The sequence below is a fragment of the Trichomonas vaginalis genome, chromosome II (assembly GCF_026262505.1).
Source record: "Trichomonas vaginalis G3 chromosome II, whole genome shotgun sequence".
NCBI classification, from domain to species: domain Eukaryota; phylum Parabasalia; order Trichomonadida; family Trichomonadidae; genus Trichomonas; species Trichomonas vaginalis.
In genome coordinates, this window is record NC_067204.1 from 5684906 (window position 1) to 5699251 (window position 14346).

The 14346-nt window shown below is 36.9% G+C and overlaps 8 protein-coding genes and 3 pseudogenes across 11 annotated transcripts, besides 4 other annotated features; 3 read left to right on the top strand and 8 right to left on the bottom strand.

The window, feature by feature from the left end:
• Window positions 1-12201: part of a mobile genetic element that runs on past the window's edge.
• On the top strand, window positions 359-559 carry TVAGG3_0492370 (uncharacterized protein; the record flags this gene model as incomplete). Its single annotated transcript, XM_051236249.1, has 1 exon — window positions 359-559. One exon carries the CDS (start codon window positions 359-361, stop codon window positions 557-559), a length of 201 nt encoding a protein of 66 aa, XP_051094073.1.
• On the bottom strand, window positions 587-1165 carry TVAGG3_0492380 (uncharacterized protein; the record flags this gene model as incomplete). The annotated part of the gene is made up of 1 exon (XM_051236250.1): window positions 587-1165. One exon carries the CDS (start codon window positions 1163-1165, stop codon window positions 587-589), a length of 579 nt encoding a protein of 192 aa, XP_051094074.1.
• On the top strand, window positions 1909-2492 carry TVAGG3_0492390 (annotated as a pseudogene). The gene has a single exon. A coding segment is annotated over exon 1 (584 nt).
• Window positions 2525-3226, top strand: TVAGG3_0492400 (annotated as a pseudogene). Its single transcript has one exon. A coding segment is annotated over exon 1 (702 nt).
• Window positions 3275-3535, bottom strand: TVAGG3_0492410 (annotated as a pseudogene). Its single transcript has one exon. A coding segment is annotated over exon 1 (261 nt).
• TVAGG3_0492420 (uncharacterized protein) lies at window positions 4793-5690 on the bottom strand (the record flags this gene model as incomplete). The annotated part of the gene is made up of 1 exon (XM_051236251.1): window positions 4793-5690. A coding segment is annotated over one exon (898 nt), but the record flags the coding sequence as incomplete, so codon positions are not given.
• On the bottom strand, window positions 5866-6456 carry TVAGG3_0492430 (phage tail repeat-like family; the record flags this gene model as incomplete). Its single annotated transcript, XM_051236252.1, has 1 exon — window positions 5866-6456. One exon carries the CDS (start codon window positions 6454-6456, stop codon window positions 5866-5868), a length of 591 nt encoding a protein of 196 aa, XP_051094076.1.
• Window positions 6471-6626, bottom strand: TVAGG3_0492440 (uncharacterized protein; the record flags this gene model as incomplete). The annotated part of the gene is made up of 1 exon (XM_051236253.1): window positions 6471-6626. The coding sequence occupies one exon, from the start codon at window positions 6624-6626 to the stop codon at window positions 6471-6473; it is 156 nt and encodes a 51-aa protein (XP_051094077.1).
• TVAGG3_0492450 (phage tail repeat-like family) lies at window positions 8139-9096 on the bottom strand (the record flags this gene model as incomplete). The annotated part of the gene is made up of 1 exon (XM_051236254.1): window positions 8139-9096. A coding segment is annotated over one exon (958 nt), but the record flags the coding sequence as incomplete, so codon positions are not given.
• On the bottom strand, window positions 10357-10599 carry TVAGG3_0492460 (serine threonine-protein phosphatase family; the record flags this gene model as incomplete). Its single annotated transcript, XM_051236255.1, has 1 exon — window positions 10357-10599. The coding sequence occupies one exon, from the start codon at window positions 10597-10599 to the stop codon at window positions 10357-10359; it is 243 nt and encodes an 80-aa protein (XP_051094079.1).
• TVAGG3_0492470 (uncharacterized protein) lies at window positions 10618-10980 on the bottom strand (the record flags this gene model as incomplete). Its single annotated transcript, XM_051236256.1, has 1 exon — window positions 10618-10980. The coding sequence occupies one exon, from the start codon at window positions 10978-10980 to the stop codon at window positions 10618-10620; it is 363 nt and encodes a 120-aa protein (XP_051094080.1).
• Window positions 12202-12210: 9 nt separating the features above from the next.
• Window positions 12211-12239: a mobile genetic element.
• A 264-nt stretch (window positions 12240-12503) lies between these two features.
• Window positions 12504-13475: a mobile genetic element.
• A 176-nt stretch (window positions 13476-13651) lies between these two features.
• Window positions 13652-14346: part of a mobile genetic element that runs on past the window's edge.

The following is a 14346-nucleotide window of genomic DNA, read 5'->3' on the forward strand; positions in this document are numbered from 1 at the left end:
ATTTCGGGAAAACTCTTGAAAATTCAAGAGTTTTAGACCATGTTAGAAAACGTGTTAGAAAACATGTTAGATCTAACATTCTAACATAAACATTATTTTTGCTGAAAAAGTGTCATTTTTTTCATGTCAGAAGACTCGAAGGTGCAACACTTCCAAAATACCGACGAACTCAGAAGAGCAGCATGGCAGTATCTTCTTGACAACTTCTTTGAGTTCTCCAGGTACACCTTGGAAAATGCTGAAGAACTCCGACACAGAGAATTTGGAGAAATTGCACTCCAATACTACCTTGACAAACAAAGGGTAAACAAAGGGTAAAATAAGACTAAAAACTTAACGTTTAAAAAGTGACATTTTTATGAGCTCCGAGTCACCGAGAAAACTTGGTCAGATGTTAGCAGCTTACTTCCCTGAGGAAGATGGAAGCGTTACATACGTAAGGTTCAAAAACAACGAACCTGGAATTGCGTACCAAATTCGCAATTACATGACCATGGAAGAGTACGAAAGGTTCCTACAAGAGAAACCAGCTCTAAACAACTCAGAAAAGAAAGAATAAAAGTTTAACTCGTAATTGTTTATTTTTTTACTTGTATGGGCAAGCTGCAAGAATGAAGTCGACTATCTCGGTCTTTGTCTTGACCAGTTGGACTGCTCTTGCGAGTACGTCTGTTTTACGGTCTCCAGCTGGTGTTTGACCTTCGTAATTGCGCATGTTCTTGAGAGCTCCAACTGTAAATGGTTGTAGGATGAAGAGTCTCTCAGACTGCTTGAGGTAGTCGTCTCTGTCTTTGACCGAATCTGTGGTACGAGTCGAATTGGTCGATTTGAGGGAAGAGAGTGAGAGCCTGTCTTCTTCCATTGGGGTAGTAGCATACTCTTTGCGTAAGCGGTTCAGACCTTCCTCGAACTCTTGGTCTCTCTTCGATTGGGATTGAGATTGGAATTGCTGGGGTGGAGCTTGCTGGAACAACCAAGGGTTGGGGAAGTAAGGCATAGGCTGAGGAGGGTAGTTCGGGAAGCCTTGTAGTGGAAATTGGTAGTAACCTTGAGGTGGAAATTGGTAGTAATTTGGTGGAGGTACTTGCTGGAACTGAGGTGCAGGGGCTGGTGCTTTAGGTTCTTCTGGTTTGGGAATGGGCTCGGTTGGTGGGACGTCGGACATTCGTTTGTGGCTTAACCGTCGGACCACAACGATAAAAATCTCTGCTCCTAGCAGTACTGCTACTGACAGTAGCAGTACTTTTACTGACAGTAGCAGTACTTTTTCTGACAGTAGCAGTACTTTTTCTGACAGTAGCAGTACTTTTACTGACAGTAGCAGTACTTTATCGTCGAAAACCCTCTCAAATTTTCCTTTTTACTGCTCCTAGCAGTACTTTTACTGCTCCTAGCAGTACTGCTACTGACAGTAGCAGTACTTTTTCTGACAGTAGCAGTACTTTTACTGACAGTAGCAGTACTTTTACTGACAGTAGCAGTACTTTTTCTGACAGTAGCAATGGTCGAGGTCGAACCGACCGACGAGGCAATTTACCTAATTGAAATTAACGAGCTTGTTAAAGACTTCCTCAGGCAGAATGTAAAAGGCAAGCTTGTTAACTGTTGGATAACGGGAAGGGCTGCCTTGAATCTCGAGACTTCGACTGGAATTCCAATTCAAATACCAGACGGGACAGCCTACGACGACATAAAGCAAGCAAAGAAAGAAGCTCTTCTCAAGTTCTTTGCCAAGCGTCCTTGGATACAACTTCCAACCAGAGAGAACCCTTTCCCAAGAATGAGCCAAATTCTCAAGGGTCTCCTTCACTTCTCGGGTCAGCCGTTCTACATAACCTGTGAAGGCGACATCCAACCAGTTCAGTAAACCTTAACGTTTAGAGTAAAAACATTTTTTTCATTTTTTGAATGAAGCAAGTTAAATTCGTCCCACACCAATCTCAATGGACCGATGAAGAGTTTCAAGCCATGGTTGAAGGCGTTGAGAACGACATAGACGGCGAACTTGAAGGAGCTCAAACCACAATTGCAACCAAAATTGCAGGAGTCAAGGAACAGATAGCTCCACTTAAAGCTACCAAAGCTACTCTTGACCTCATGGATAGTTACCGTTTAGAAGTAAAGAGTGGAATAAGACAATTAAAATTAAACTTCTAAACTACGAAGCTATACTCCAAAAGTTAGCAGAAATGAGAAGACTTTACCAGAGCTACTTACATGTAAGGGACTTACCTTCAAGCAGTCCGACCAAAGATGAATTTTCTGACATTGTCCCAATTTTGTCCGAAAGTCAGCTCAGATGTTTTGAACTGCTCCCAACATATCCAGAATATGAACGTTTGCCTGAACTCTTCCGCAATCTCAAAAAACGTTTTTTGGTTCTCATGTTCGAAACTTTTATCGGAAGAGACAACAAACGTTCAGAAGAAGAACAAGATATTATTTTAAACTTGTTGTATGACTTAACCGTCATAACAAGCTTTTTGAAGTAAAACCGTCATTCTCAAACCACTTCATTTTTTCGATGTCCGAACAAGCACCGAAGCCGAACACAATGGCAGATGTCCTTTCAATGTTGCCAGACAAGCGCCCAGTTCAAATTCAAATTTTGAATTTGAAAGCTCATCTGACAAACACCGTTAAGACTCTCCAAAGTAGTCTTATGGAAGAGATGAAGGGACTTAAAGGTGAGTTCCTCATGAACCAAGCTTCCAATGAGAAAGTCCTGAATGATTTGACGGAAACCTTGCGCATTTACGCGAGAGAGAACCGAGACCTTGCCAGACTCATCTACCGTTTCTTCGAAGAGATAGACCATCTGGAAGGTACTCGGAAAGGACAGAACCTCCAACACCGTAATTCGTGAACACAGAATTGAAGAAGGAATTGTCGAGGAAGAAGAGAAACACGAAGAAGAGGAAGAGGAAGAAGAGGAAGAAGAGAAACACGAAGAAGAGGAAGTTTGGGCAACCCTTGTTGCCGATGACACTTACGAAATTTCCCAACCCTACCCATACCAAATCCGCAACAAGGAGACAGGCAAGGTTCTTACCCCAGTCCTCAACAACTTGGGACACTTGAACCTTACCCTTCGGAATCGCGGTTCAATTCCATGGGCAAGCTTGTCGCAATTCAATGGGTTCCAAATCCAGGCAAGAAGACGAAGGTCAGACACATTGACGGTGACAAGCTCAACAACCGTAAGGAGAACCTCGAGTGGTTCTAAGAGTAAAAAAATTTTATTTTAGGGGGAAACCCCAGTAAATTTAGGTGTTTATTTGGATAAGTATGTGAAATTAAGGTCAATTTGCAAAATTAGTTCCCGACCTTGAATTGGACTCTTTCGTCATCCCAGTTGCGTAGGAGGTCGTCCCAGAGGAGTTGGTAGAATTGCCAATCCAAGGACGATTTGTCCTCCCAGGCATTGAGGATGTACTGCTCGTAGAGTCTCATGACCTCTGCCTTGCACCAGACACCCTCTCCTTGGAACGTAAGGCTTCTTCGAAGTGCTCGAATGCGATTGGCTGCTGACCATCCGAAATGACACTTTTTGTCCGTTTGGTCAATGTTCGTGTCTCGTGCCATAGTCGACGAAAATACAGACAAACAGGTTATATATGAGTTTGAGACCAAGAATGGTGTAACTCGACCTGTCCGATTCAAATTCGAATAAAAATTTTTTATTTCATGCAATGTTTAACTATTTCACCATCTTCTTTAACACCCCAGTACTTCCTTTTCGATATTACATGAACTTCGGTGAAAATTTTGTCCAATTTGAATTGACCCATCTTTTCACCGACCATGCCCATTTCAATGAGTTTGTTGTACCCTTCTTCGTTCGTCATGAGTGCGTCAATGTTCTCATAGTAAACCTTCACTTTGGATTTGACTTCGGAGAAGAATTTGTTGTAGTTGTCAAGGACTGCCTTTGCGAACTGAGGGTAAGACCAATGTTCGACAATAGGTTTTAATGTGGTTACTAAGCCACTTTGACCTTGAGTGAATTCGTACTTCAAAACAAAAGGAGAAAACCTTTCAACAAAGTTGTCGACCTTCTCATAATGTTTACTCTTCATCTCTTGAGGTTTCTTTATGGAATATCCCCATGTCGAATTCATAAGCAATTTGAGTGTCATTGCAAGTTTGGGGTTTGAAGCTTTCCTAATATCATACAGTTGTTGTATGACTTTTCCAACTGTATAGTTCCTTCCTGGGAACTCACCATCTTCGTTTGGAATTCCAGTCGGGATATATTGGACAAACCTCATGTACGCAGCGTTAAGGTCGACATAGTATATCTTTTCGTTTGAGTCGAACTTGTCGCAACCAATTGGTCCAGTTTGTGGAAATTCAAGTGAGTCTCTTATCTTCTGAGAAACTTCTCCTGTTATCTCATAAACATCGTCGAAGCAACCTGTTTCATATAAAACCTTCTGACCTAACTCTGATGCTCTCCAATACAATTTGACGTCAATCGGATGTCTCAATGGGAGTTTGTTTATAGCATCTTGAAGTTCTTGCAACCTCATTGGAAGTTCTTCTGGTTCAGGTTGGTATCCGAACAATCCAACTCCTTTTGGAACTGTGTACTTCTTTTGTACTAGAACTTTGTCTGGAACAACTTTTGGTCTTGCTAACAGTGAAAAGTTTGTTTCGTCTTTTGGTACAAAACTTTCTGTCAGCTTGTCATCTGGAATCGGTTCCAACAAACCTTTCTCGAAAAGAATGTTAACAGCTCTGACAATGTTGCACTTGCCTTTTCCGAACAATGGGTTTGTAAGACTTTCGTTCAACATGAAGTGGTTGTGGACAATTACAATCTTCAACCATGGTAAGTCTTTGTCAACAACATAGTCGTCATGTGAAGAACCTTTAGCTGTAGGTATGCTGACTCGGATATTGACATTTGCCAACGGTGCAATTTTTGCCAATTGACCTCTGAGAATGTACCTTGTCTTCACACATGACTCAAGATACTTCATCTTCTCTTCTGTAACAAGACCAGAGTTCCTGAGACATGTAAGAATACAAGGTTCATTGACAATTGTTTCAATTGAATTGTAAATTCCATACCTTGTCAAGTCAATGTCAGACTTATTTATGAACAGGAAGTATCCAGCATGTTGTCTGACTGCTTGAGGGTTAGGTTGGTACCATTCGAACTTGACACTTGCAATTCCTTCAATTGCATTCAAAATGTCTGAGTCGGAGTCAACCATTTGTTCTCTCTTTGTAGTCTTGAAAGCGTCAAGAAGCATTGCAGCTGTTGTGACATTGCCATGTGCATAGTAAATGTGACCATCTAAATCTTTTACGGTTAGTCTGAGATTGTATCCTTTCTTATTTCCGTCTTGAATTGCAGCAAGTACACCCATGAAGCCTTCTTTGTTCTTTCCTTCGTCAAAGTTTACTGTAAAGGTTCGACCAGATGTAATTTGACTTCTAACTTCACGATACTTCTCATATGCATATCTTGTTCTTTCCATGGGAGCATGACCATCCTCTGCACTACCTTTTTTCCTTCTCAAAGGATGCAATTGTTCGTCATGTTTCCAGTAGAATCTGGCAAAGCCGTCGTGTCCTTCAACTTGAGGCTCAGAAACATCGAAAGGCATGTCCATAAGACGTTCTTCTTCTAACCTCTCTAGTCTGTTTGGATAATTTGCACGTGCTGTTTCCAAATCCATTTCGTAGCGAAGACCAGCCAGTTTGTCATAGACTTTTATGGGTCTTCCCTTCCTATATTTAAAATTCTTCGAAACTCTCCAACCATATCTTTCTAACTCTGCTTTTATTCTAGCAGACCTTCTGTCCATTCTATATGGGGGCATTTTTATAAAAATAAAAAAATATTTTTTTTCTTTACTTTACATAACCACCTGCTGCCATAAGTCTTTGACGCCAACCCATACCAGCTAATGAAGGTTGACTTGGTTTAGTATTGAAACTAAACTTTGGTTTTGGTTTATCTTCAGTTTTTGGTTTTTCTTCTTCTATCTGTTTTTCGTCACTTTTCGGTTCACCTGACTTTACCTCACTTGCTTGAACAGTTGTGTCGTCAACATCTTCATAAATATCATATGCCATCTGTTTTTGTTTTCCTTTCAACTTTTTGTGTTTGTTGTAAAGTTTAGAATATTTCGACTCTAAGTCAATGAGATGTTCTATAATGAACTGTTGGTCCGTGAAGTAAACCTTCCCATCTGTTGTCTCGAATGCTCCTTCAGACTTTAATATTTTATTTGTGAGAGTCTGTTTCTTTTTTGAGATACTAGCCGTTCCATTTCTATGAAAAGTGACTTTGTAGTTAGGGTTTGTATTTCCAGACCTGGCACTTTCTATTATTGAATTTTTCTCTTCATCTGTAAGTTCTTTGACAGGTTTTGACAATGGTTCTGAACTTTTTGTTTGTGGTGTCAAATCTACCGTTTCAACTTCTTCGGTCATTTTCATCTCAGTAAAAAATTTTAGTTTGGTTTGTTTTCAACTGGTTGTTTAGGTTTTTTAAGTCGGTCTAAAACTTCTTGAGGTATAGGAAGGACTTGACAAACACGTGGTTGTGTAACTGCTGGAAGTCGACAAATCCATCTTGAACCCATTTGTCTCAAAGCTGTATTGTTCATTTCATCTCAGTAAAAAATTTTACATTCCCCACGTTTGAGGCGGTTGCGGTTGGTTGTTGTTTACCCATTGTTGTGCATGGTTATATCCTCTGTTAAAGAATCTTTCACCTTGGTCCATATAGTGCCTGCTTGGTTATAGTAGTCATTTGCTTTGTTATAGTAGTTTCCTGCTTGTCTTCCTACATTGTCCATCCATCCTTGAACTTTTCCTCTTGTTTCAGGATTTGGAATAAGATTTGCTGCATCTCGTGCTACATCCCAACCTTTCTGTACAGTTTGTATAATAGGTTGTGCTTTCTCTTTCAGTATACCTAATGTACTCAAAATCTTCCTTCCAACTCCAAATACACCTCTGGCTATTGTTCCCACTGCGGGCAAAAATCTGGATGCAACTCCTGCTAATGCGCCAAATAAACCCATTTCTTATGGGTTAAAAAATGACGAATCCAAACAAGGACCCCTATGTTTCTAAAGCGACAAAGAAAGCACTCATGATAAAAATCTTTAGTTCAACACCAAATGCTTGGTTTATGGATATCTTGGAAAACATTCCGAGGTATAGAGAAGATGGACCTCCATACTGGCTAATATTTGTTGGTCAAAACACAAGATACTGTGAAGCCATACCATTATGGTCCAAAAATATTTTAGATGTGAAAACTGCTTTGACAATATTCGTTGACAAATACCATCCAACAAAACTGACATCTGACTGTGAAAGTTCTTTCAAATCAGATGATGTAAAAAACTATCTGCGTTCAAAAAATGTAAACCAATATTTCATTGTCGACCAAAACCATTCTGCTCTTGGTGTCATTGACAGTTGTATAAAAATCTTAAGAGACTTAAACCAACCACAAGGTGGTGAAGCAAATGAAATGTCATATGACGACAAGTATAGACACTTCTCCATGGCAAAGATGAGACAAGTTTTAAATATTTACAATAGCCGTAAACAAAAAGGTTTGGGAAACCACTCCCCGAAGAAATGAAAAACAACCCTGACTTAGAGAAAGACTATATATTTAATAGTTTAGTCAAAAGAGACAAACAAGAAAGAATGCCAGGCTTCAAACTTAAGAAAGGTGACAAAGTAAAATAGAAATACCTAAACGCGACCCATATGAAAATACTATTGACTATGACAACAATGGGAACTCGACAGGTACTCGCATTCGTGTTCGTAAAAATAGAAGAAAGTATACAAGAGAATATTATGAAGTTTTAGGCAAACATGGCAAATGTACAGACTGCAAGCAGAAGATAAAACTACTATTGTCAGACCTCGTTTCAAACTTGTTAAGGTTCAAGGTGGTATACTTTCAAAGACAGTTCCTAACAAATATAAGACAACTCCTGACGAATATGCTAAAGAAGTTGAAAATGACGACTAAGCAATTCTATACCATGCGTAAACTGTCATGTAAGGTGGCATGTAGTCTTTACTTTGTCCCGTTGTTTGCGTATACCCTGAAACGCGATGTGTATGGCTTCCTCCTACCTCAGTGTTACTCCAGTAACAATTTATAGCAAACTTAACGTCCTCTTTAACATCATATCCTTTACCTTTTGTCATTCCTGACCAATCCCAAAATCTATGACTATGCAAACCTGCTTCAGATGTACTTAAATTTATGTAGTGACTGTGCGCAGGTAAATTTGCACCTGAAATCGTTTTACTTCCACCTGTTTCCTTTGAAGAGTTTGCACAATACAAAAACCTGTCGACTATTTGAGTCCAAGTTCCAAAACCAAGTACTACTGGTCTGGTAGAGTTCATTGACGTGTAAATAGAACCTATAGGATATACTGTTTGAAGTATTTCTGTCTTTAATGTTTGAAGCTCTGTTTTGTCTGCTTTCTTATATAACTCATCGTTAACATATGTTTTGTCAGCTTTTTTATCTAACTCATCGTTAACATATGTTTTGTCAGCCTTTTTATCATATAAATCTTGAGCAGTGAATTTAACATTGTTTTCATCCTCCATGACATAGACATTTCTACATCTAATGTATTTCATCGTTGTTATGTCATCCTCCGATGTTAAACCTTGTGGAAAGTTAGGAGGTTTCCAATTTAATACATCCCCACCAGTTTCTTCAACCGTTCCTTCAATATTTTCTATACCAACAGTTGCGAAGAAATCGTGTGTATGGTTCTTATCTGCCTTCTTTTCAAGGCTAACGTTTAAGTCTGTTATTTCAGAAGATGTATGTGTATGTCCAACGTCACTTTTCCTGTTTAAGGTTTCTTGTAAGTTTGTAATATTTGCAATGGTATGTGTATGTCCAACGTCACTTTTCCTGTTTAAGGTTTCTTGTAAGTTTGTAATATTTGCAATGGTATGTGTATGTCCAACGTCACTTTTCCTGTTTAAGGTTTCTTGTAAGTTTGTAATATTTGCAATGGTATGTGTATGAGTCTTTTTAGAATATTCGTTTTCAGCTCTTGTCACTTCACTTGACATTTTATTGTCAACATATGTTTTGTCTGCTAGTTCAGGATGAGTATGTTCTTTCGTTGCATATGTTGCATCTGCTTGTCATGTTCTTCTTGAACTTTTTCAATGACATACTCTTTGTCAGCTTTGTTGTCAACATCTGCTTTCAAAAGAAGTTCTTTTATAGGCTTCTCGTTTAAAGTTCCTTTTGTTGGATTTACACAGACAGTATGGTTCTTACTGTCTTGAAATAGAAACTCGTCTGTCATTGGGTTTATTGTCAGTTTTAAGTTTCCTTCTTTCAATGACTCAGATATCTTAGAATAGTTTGAAAAGTTTGTTGTGTTCTTATTTAGAGCTTGCATAATGAGTTGTCGGTTGTGTTGTATTTCTCTCATAGACGCTGTTTCTTTCGACATTTTTATTCTAGATAAAATATGCTTTCAATAGAAAAAGAAAATTCAAGAGTTGCTACAACTAAACCATTAGATGAACTTTTTACTAATGTCGGTCAAAAGTTTGAGACAGAGACCGTAAAGCATGAAGGCTATCGTTTTGACTACCCATTAAGATGGTTAAGAGACCCATCTGTCACAAAAGCTATTGGCTTTCGTAGAATGAAGTTTGTGTCTGTAGAAGATAAAAGTTTTCCATTTATTGTAAGGTTTCATATAGATTATATATCTGAAGGGAAACGAAAAATGTGGGAAGAAATTGAGCTAATACAAGTTGACCTTTCATCTTCTCTACAGACTGCGTTAAAAAATATAGAAGATAAAATAAATTCATGTTATGCAAAATATGCTGATGAATATGCAAATACCGAGAGCACACTTTATGTGAGAATTGTATATGACAAACAAAATTCACAAGTGTCATTTCAAATCTACGAAGACAATCCAAAGAAAGACGAACAAATATATACAGAATTCACTGCAATGTCATGGTATTATTTGCAAAGAATGTTAAATCAGAAAGTCGAACTTCCTTTAGCAAATATTTACAGTCGATATGCAAGAGATGAACCATATTTATTTAAAGATGTTTTCGACCAAGATGCTATTATAGTTCATGCTTCATTTTCTGGTGCACAAAACTCTTTTTTATGCTTGGCAAATGACTTTTACGAAAAACCTACAAAGTTATACGAACCAAGTGGAAGTATTTCAGACTTTCAAGTATGGTTTACTACAGATGGAAGAAAAAGAATAATTCCATTATACCATGCGTTTTACTTAGAACTTAGTTTCATATACAACTACTATCGAACGGTAAAAATATAATTTTTTAATACGGTTGAGGTGTTGGATTTGGTTGCCAACTAGACTGTGGTGCAGGTTCAGGCTGTTGTATAACAGGAGCTTGTTCTTCTGGTTCAGGGTCTTTAGGTATAATACCAACAAACTGACCTACTCTTTTGCCAATATTTTTGACTCCGTTCCAAATTCCTCTTCCGACAGATTTTATTCCATTCCATATACCTCTTCCAACATTTCGAAAGAAGTTTCCTATTCTTCCAAAGAAACCCATTTTACTATATGTAAAAATCTAATGTCCACCTAGTCTCTTACGTTTCCTTCTGAGTTCCATAGCATTCTTTAACTGGAGCTCATACATTCTATTTCTCCTCTGGTAGAAAACATACTCTGGGTCAACTCCTGTGTTCGCGTCATCTGCATAAAGTTGTTTATATCCCACTTCAGGGTTTGTATAAAACTCTTTCCATCTCATATTTGCATACCATGGTGGCAAACCTAACGCAGCGTCATTTGACATTGCAGTTTGCATTTGTACATCTGTTGGCACTTGACCATAGTTTGCCATTGCAGTTTGTATTCTAACTTCATTTGGAATATTCTCTGGGTTTGGTTGTCCAGGTTGCTGTGCATTCGCTAAGTTCTGTGCGTCCATTTAATATTAGATAAAAATATCTCTTACGAGTACATATGCTGAACATTTGCAGGCATTGGTTCATCTTCATATTCTCTATATCTTTCTGCCACGTCAAATAAATAAATGACACAATGGAAAAAACCTAAAACAAGTAGTCCTATTTCAAACCACATTTACTTACTAGTAAAATTTCTTTGTTATGACACTTTCTCCAGTTTATAGGACCTCTCTCATATTCTATCTTGTCATATCTAAACTCATAGTCATGTATGTCCTCTAACCATCTCATAACGGTTTCTAAACCACTTTTATCGGATGTAAAGTAAAAGCATGGATGGTTATGTAAAACGTCTAAAGTTTCTAAAGAGTCTCTCAAAGTCCAGTCTACTTGGTATTGAAAATCCCATGTGTTAAAGAACGGCGGGTCTACTATAAAGAAAACATTTTCCTTGTCTTTATATTTTTCATACAACTCTGTCCAATGACATCTCACAAACTCTATACCCTCAATATATTTTTCTATGTCCTCTTTGAAAACATTTGTATAGTTAAGATATAAAACTTTTGACATAAGTGTTTCAATGTCATGAACTCTTATAGCACCACTATATAATAGTCTAGCAGATATACTATCCCAGTCTATATATTCTGCTTTTTTCAAAACCTCTCTGACAGTATTTTTCTTATCTAATGGTATACGTTCCATCTTACCTATAGGTATCTTTTCTTTTAACTCTTTCAATATTTTGTTTGTGTCTGGTATATGTTTGAGACGGTCCATATAGTTGTCGAAGTCATTGCATATAATCTTTGAGTCAGGAAATATTGTATGGCACAAATGAGATATATAGAAACTTCCACCGAACAAGTCTACAAATGTTAGACCATTCGGTAGTTTCTTAAGTTCTCTCAATAGAATATCTTTACATCTACTCTTATTTCCAAAGAAGGGTAACGGTGGTTTTGTAAAATTCATTTTATATATATAATAAAAATGTTTTTACCCGAAAAGTGACAGAAAAGTGACAAAACATGAAAACATATATAATTTGTGAAAAGCGACACATTATATAATGTTTTCGACCCAGAAGAAGGCTTCTTCCCAGAAGCAATGGAGGAAGAAGAAGAGTCCTCCGAATAAAAACTTCATTTATACTAAACATCAACATCAGGGCTAGAAGGCACGAAGTGCCTGGAAGCCCCTCTACCTTTTTTTTTTTTTTTTTTTTTTTTTTTTTTTTTTAGCTACTTGTAAAATAATCTAATTTTATATCATCATTTTACCGGATTATTCTTCAGTACATCGATTGTGTATCTAAAATAATATCATTATCCTTATTCTGTTTTTTCCAAAATTCTTTTAAATATCTTTTTTGGTTACATTACTTTATACTTTTTACTTTTATTTTTTAATTTCAAAAAAAATTTGGTGATTGTTCTATTCTGTTACAATGTGCATTATCATATTCTAATGAATTATTCATTACATACATTTAAAAAAACTTGTTAAAAATGAAATTAAAAAATTATGTTTATTATTATGCTGTGAATGTGTCAACAGCGGTCATGCCTGTATCTGTATCCCATATTTGCCACAACCTTTCTGTATCTGCATTTGTGTATTTCGGTTTCAGCTGATACATTTGATTTGGCGTGTAATTTGTTCCAGTTAATGGATTAATTGGGAGATCTTCATGCGGTGTGTTATTATTGTACTCCCAAATAAAGGCAGGAATAGCCTGAATGCTTTGGCAGCGCTCCAATTTCGGCCAGAATCTCTCAATCTTCCCATTTTGGTAGGGAGAATGAGAGTCTGTATGTCGCCATTGGACGCCCCAAAGATCAAGTAGATCTTGAAAGGCGCCCCTATTTTCTGAACCGTTGTCGGTCCAGAAACAATAAGGGGCGCCAAATTCAATGAAGGCGGAAGCCGCAAAGTTCGCTGTCGTCGCTGCCAGCATATCTGGTATTTGTATACACGCTAGGACTTTGCGGCTAAAATCGTCGATTATGCCATAAATATACTGGCCACGAACACCACTAAAATAATGAACATCTGCGTGCCAGATAAGATTGGGTGAAAGCGCCCAATATCTTACTGCTGTTTCTGGCCCGGCATGCTCTAATCGCGTCTTGGTGAAATGATTTTCTTTGAAGTATCTGCGTACTTCTCTATAAGATACATCAATTTGGTGTAATTTCAAACTTTTCCATTGTTTTGTTTGACCACAGGGAAAGGCCCAGTGGTCATGTATCACAGCAAGAGCTTTGATTTGGTCGTAGGGATTGACCCTACGACCTTTCTTGCCTTTAGGCAATGGGATATTCTGTAAGCTAAATTGATTTTGTAAAAAAGATTTTGAAACATCTAAATATTTGAAATCATTTGATTGAAGGGTTGGGGCGATGGGAACATGGGTGCAAGCTTCTTCCCATGTCATTTTACCTTCTTCAATCTGATTGGAAATACCAATTAGGTAAATTCGATCGACATACCCTTTGTAAGGATTCATTCTAATGAAGTACGTTAACAATCAAAATATTCTATAAGTGTCTAGTATGGAATTCAAAAGAATAAAGAAAATGGTAAGGTAAATAAACGTATTATGAAATAATTTATAATTAAAGTGAAAAAAAGAAAAAATAATAAGTAAAGTGACTGGAAATGAAAATGAAAATCAGTGTACAGTTTTATTTTTTTCTCGCTGTGAAACGTATTCGGTCATTTTTTTTAAAATTAATTTTTTGTTAGAGATAAGAGCTAAAACTCGGTAAACAACTTCTTTATGTCTAGAAAATTCTATCTTGCCTTTTATTTTTTTCTCGCTGTGAAACGTATTCGGTCATTTTTTTAAAAATTAATTTTTTGTTAGAGATAAGAGCTAAAACTCGGTAAACAACTTCTTTATGTCTAGAAAATTTAACATTCGTCTCCCATTTTTATATATTTGGTTTAGAATGTTCGAAAATGCGTAATATGGTCATTAATATTAATTGAAAAGAACCTTGAATTAATTCAATCTGATCTCACAAAATATTTTAAATTACAAACTTTGTAGTTTGAATAGATAATTAGTATTAAACTCAAATAACTAGTTTATTTTTGAATAAAAATTATTTGAATTTATTCAATTTTGTGAATTTTCCTTCAAAAATCAAGTTTAAATATCTTATTTGCCATATAATTATAAATACAATGAAACATATTCGAAATTGAAAAGAATGACTTTTTCTGTTCTTTCAATCATTCAATTTGAATTTTGCAATATTGGATTTCTCATTAAATAGCTATGAAAAACAACAAGCAATTTAACTTACATTCAAATTTATTTGTGTTATATTCAATCTTCTCAAAACTTATAATTTTCGGCTATAGCATGATTA